Source organism: Podarcis muralis, chromosome 16 (genome assembly GCF_964188315.1).
Source record: "Podarcis muralis chromosome 16, rPodMur119.hap1.1, whole genome shotgun sequence".
Lineage (NCBI taxonomy): Eukaryota > Metazoa > Chordata > Lepidosauria > Squamata > Lacertidae > Podarcis > Podarcis muralis.
In genome coordinates, this window is record NC_135670.1 from 6572510 (window position 1) to 6577436 (window position 4927).

The 4927-nt window shown below is 49.4% G+C and overlaps 1 protein-coding gene across 1 annotated transcript; it reads left to right on the forward strand.

Annotated features, from left to right (window-relative positions):
- Positions 1-1419: 1419 nt before the first annotated feature.
- LOC114586702 (uncharacterized) lies at positions 1420-4296 on the forward strand. Its single transcript, XM_028710427.2, has 2 exons — positions 1420-1457; positions 3271-4296. The coding sequence occupies exon 2, from the start codon at positions 3292-3294 to the stop codon at positions 3766-3768; it is 477 nt and encodes a 158-aa protein (XP_028566260.2). The 5' UTR covers positions 1420-1457; positions 3271-3291; the 3' UTR covers positions 3769-4296.
- Positions 4297-4927: the final 631 nt, after the last annotated feature.

Consider the following 4927-nt stretch of genomic DNA (forward strand, 5'->3'; position numbering starts at 1 on the left):
CCAAGCATAATGCATTGCAGTAATCTAACCGTGAGGTTACCAGAGTACAGTGGTACCTTGGGTTACATACGCTTCAGGTTACACATGCTTCAGGTTACAGACTCCACTAACCCAGAAATAGTACCTCGGGTTAAGAACTTTGCTTCAGGATGAAAACAGAAATCGTGCTCCGGCGGCGCAGCGGCAGTGGGAGGCCCCATTAGCTAAAGTGGTGCTTCAGGTTAAGAACAGTTTCAGGTTAAGAACGCACCTCCGGAACGAATTAAGTATGTAACCAGAGGTACCACTGTATAGAAAACAGTAGTTAGGCAATCCCTGTCCAGATAGGGGCACAGCTGGGACACCAGCCAAAGGTGATGGCCACCTGAGTCTCGAGCGACAGCAAAAGATCCAGGAGTAACACCAAGCAATGTTTTGTGGAGTCATATAAGCAGTGCTTTCCCCAGAGTTTTTTAGGGAGGACAGAGCTGCCGGTGGGGTTGGAGGAGGCGGGCAGTGGCTGGAGGGCGGCTTCTCTGGCAGAGAAGAGGCAGAGGCTGTACATGGCACTTCTCGGCTCAGCTGGCCACTGTGCCTCCCGGCATCAGCTCGCCGCCCTCGCCCGCCTCTGTCATGCTGCGCCAAAGCAGCGCCACCCCCGGAGCCTCCTCCTGCCATGGCCACCACGGCACGAAGCAGCCAGCTGAGCCGGGAGGTGCCGCGTACAGCCTCTGCCTCTTCCCCACCGGAGGAGCCGCCCTCCAGCCACTGCCCGCCTCCTCCAACCCCACCGGCAGCGCTGTCCTCCCTAAAAAACTCTGGGAGATGGGGCTAGGCACCGGAGGGAGCTTTGCAGCATGGCACTGGATATGCTTAAGACGGCCCTGACCAGAGGTAACGTAGCCTCGATTCTGACCAAACTACAGCAAGTCTCCTGATGTACATTGTGTTCAAGGAGGCTTCTCCATATGAACCAGGAAGTGACCTATGTTGTTAATCCATTAGCCAGTGTGAGACCTGGATGAAGGATTGATTATGCGTCTTTGGCCCAGGGCTCTTGGGTTATGACGATCAATGGCATGTATCAAGTGATGCCTCCACATGAGGGCTCTTTGCAAAGCTTCCCTTTTTGCCTTTGATGTAAAATGAAGTTGGTGGAACATTATCCCAGTGGGGAGAAGGGAGATCAGCGTGTTGGAATGTGCAGTGCAGTTATTGTGAGAATCCAGCAACAGCTTCATTAAATACAATTTGCTCATACTCTTTATGGCTATTATTAAAGTAATTTGGTGTGTGATGCTGATGAGGCAATTTGTTGGCAGCTAATTAAGACTTTGGGCAGGAGGGGAAAGATCCTGTGTCCCAAAACCACAGACCTGTGAGGCTTAGAGTATATAAGCCCATGACATGGAGAGCTTTTCCATCAGTTCCACCAGAGCTTCAGACATCTCTCAGCTTCCTGTTGCTTGGAAAAGCAGGTAAGAGGGCTGACTCCAGAAGGGTTTGCGAGAACACTACTTGCCTTTTCAATGTATCTTTGTCTTCCTGTTTCCTTTCCTCTGGGTTTTTTCCCCTTTAAAATATGGATAGCATGGTGAATCTTAGAGCCGGTTAAAGTACAGAATGTGCGTCTCTCAAAAAGGGAAGGCGAATCTAAACATTAAGAGGTTTATTAGCTGTTGGCTGGATGCTTGGATGAGCTGCGGATGGGGACACAATGGCCACCCAGATGTTGTTGGACTGAAATTCCCATCAGCCCCAGCAAGCAGGGTTGAGGATAAGGGCTGATGGGAGCTGTAGTCTAGGAATTTCTGGATGACCACAACTTCCCCATCCCTGATATAATGTCACCAGGCTGATGCTCCTGATCAGGCTCTTTCTCTACACGTCCATCACTGCCATTTGTCCAGTCTGGCTTTCCTTGGACTCCAGGGATATGTGTCTGGCACCATGCGAACAAGATACTGGATGAAATGGGTCTTTAGTCTCATCCAGCAGGGCTTTTCTTACGTTGTTCTTCTGCAAGCTGTGGGAATTGCCTGCTCTGCACCATTGCACTGCATCTAGGGACACAAAACCTGTGACTCTCCAGATGTCAGGGACTGGGGAGAGGAGGAAAGGTGGAGACCGCCTCCCCAGCCTAACCCTTCCAGAGAAGAGGAAGACAGTTCAGACAGGGGTTTGAGGGAGGTCACAGCTCAGAGGCAAATGAGAAGAAAAGCTGGGGAATAATGGGGGGGGGAGGAAGAGGAAGAACGGGGGGGGGAGAGACAGCTGGTGGACACAGTGTATTTAGAAAGCATTACAGACCACCTTCCCCCCTTCTAGAACACGGTGAGCCTTGAAAGTAAGAGAGCAAAGAGCTCAAAGGCAGAGGGCACATAGTAGCAGATGTAGAAGTGAAGAATGAGGAAGTGGGAGAGACAGGGGAGGGGGTGAAGGTTCACCCAGGTCATCAACATTATCCAAGAGGCTGGGTTCCAAAGACTCTCTGTGAATACTGAATAATAAGCGGATGGTAAGAAACATTCATTGTCTTTGAACTTTCCTGGGCAACTGGCTGTGGGAGTTGCTGGCATCTGCCTGACACTAGATACGCATCAGCCTCCAAGTCTCACCAGTCATACCAGCACTGTTCTGGTATGAACAGTGATCAGGGAAGATGGGGGAGTAGTGGTTCACAACATCTGGAGGACTGCAGGATCTCCAAATTTGAATTAGAGGTACTTGGATATTTCTACATAGGAAGGTCCCCATCCCTGCTTTAAATGTAAAGGGACCCCCGACTGTTAGGTCCAGTCACGGATGACTCTGGGGTTGCAGCGCTCATCTCGCTTTCCTGGCCAAGGGAGCCGGGGTACAGCTTCCGGGTCATGTGGCCAGCCTGACTAAGCTGCTTCTAGCAAACCAGAACAGCGCACGGAAACACTGTTTACCTTCCCGCCGGAGCGGTACCTATTTATCTACTTGCACTTTGACATGCTTTCGAACTGCTAGGTGAGCAGGAGCAAGGACCGAGCAACAGGAGCTCACCCCATTGCGGGGATTTGAACCGCCGACCTTCTGATTGGCATACCCTAGGCTCAGTGGTTTGGACCACAGCGCCACCCGCATCCCAGATATGCTTTAAGGCACAATAAAATGTAAATCTTCTTGTAGTATTATGAATACACATTGTGATAAAATTTAAACAGATTTCTTGCATTGTAAAGGTGAGGCTAAGTATCTCCCATTGGCCCCAGAACACTAAAACACTTGTCTATCTTTCTACTCCCTCCTGTGTCCTTTCAGACTCATCTCCAACACTCAGCCATGGCAAACTGTGGACCATCCTGTGCTGTCCCATCTTGCGCTTCCACCCCAGTCGTCGGTTTTGGATCAGCAGGTCTTGGAGGCCTTGGAGGCCTTGGTGGCCTTGGCCTTGGCGACACCTACGGCTATGGCTCCGGCGCCCTGGTGGGATCCGGCATCCCTTCTGCTAGTCTTGGTATTCTTTCTGGTGTCGCCCCTTCATGCATCAACCAGATCCCACCATCAGAGGTCGTGATCCAGCCACCAGCCTGCATCGTGACCATCCCAGGACCCATCCTCTCTGCTAGCTGTGAGCCAGTGGCCGTAGGAGGAAATGCTCCATGCTCCCCTGGTGGTTTGGGCAGTGGGTTCCTCGGAGCTGGTTCTCTTGGAGCCGGTGCTCTTGGAGCTGGTGGTCTTGGAGGATCTCGTTTTGGACTTGGGAGTCGCTATGGATTCGTTGGAGACAGAGGAAGCATCTGTTACCGCCCCTGCTAAGTAAATATGGAAGGTTTATTAGGGAAAAGAATGTGGACTGCAAAACGTTCAAGCCTGGGTTTAAGATATGCTGAGCATCCTCAATTCCTGATGAAGCCACTGGGCATTGGGGGCACCCAGCAGGCCTGAAAATCAGACCCACAACTATCTTTCATGCATCTATTTCTCATCTTAACATAATCCCCCTCTATCCCACTGTTTATGTGCTTTCCTCTCCCCTGGCTTTTATTTATTATCTGTACAGCTCTTCTGCACTCCTCCAGCAGACTAAAGAGCAAAACAACAACAACTACGGACTTTTCCCCTGGAATTAATGCCCAGTCAGTTTGGTACATCTGTGAAAATGGCAGAGGTGGGAAAAGTTTTATAAATCCCACAAATAGAACTTATCTCATTCTGGCTCAAGATTTGCAATACAGAGACAATTTATGTATATTTCTTCAGATTTGTCCTTTTCAAAAAATAACCAACTTCTTGAGAATTTGTTCAATTATGTATCTCTCCCCCCACCCCTGGATTCCTAATAAAACTTACCCTGCATCATAGCTCTGGTCTCCTGTTCTACTTTAGCATTTAGACTCTTTTCTTCCTTAAAGATGGATTACTGTGAAGAGAATCATCTGATGATAGAATTCCAATCAAGGCCTTCCATCTCTGGAGCATTCTTTGCAGGATTGGGGCACATTTTCAGGGAGTTCCTAGAATCCTTACATGACACGGCGTAGGTGGGGTACATTACAGAGGGGGTCTCCAACATTTCTCAGACCAATGGCACCCTCGAGGACTTTCCTGGCTCCAATGTAGCTTCTGAGTGTCCCATTCACTGGCTCCTAGATGGTCAGGGCAGTTCTATTTGCTTTCCGGAAAAGTGCCCAGGGCTTGAGTTGGAAGACTTGACACACTCTTTCCTTTGGAATTTAATCATTAAAGTTGGTTGAGCTTTGGTTCAGAGTAGACTTAATCACGGGAAGTTGGATCGACGCAGTCCCCTCCACTACCTGTTCAGTCTCAATCACACTTCACAAGCATCACTTTAAAAGAATATAAAAACGCACACATAGAGATTCCATTGATAAAGAAAGCAAAAGTGATTTACAGTGGCTCAGTGTAGGGGGAAGTATGGTGTGGGAGAAGCCACAGGCTGTGTATGTTACTGCCT

Bases quoted from the DNA above. Each gene is read 5' to 3' on its own strand.
- LOC114586702 (XM_028710427.2), top strand. From the start codon at position 3,292: ATGGCAAACTGTGGACCATCCTGTGCTGTCCCATCTTGCGCTTCCACC.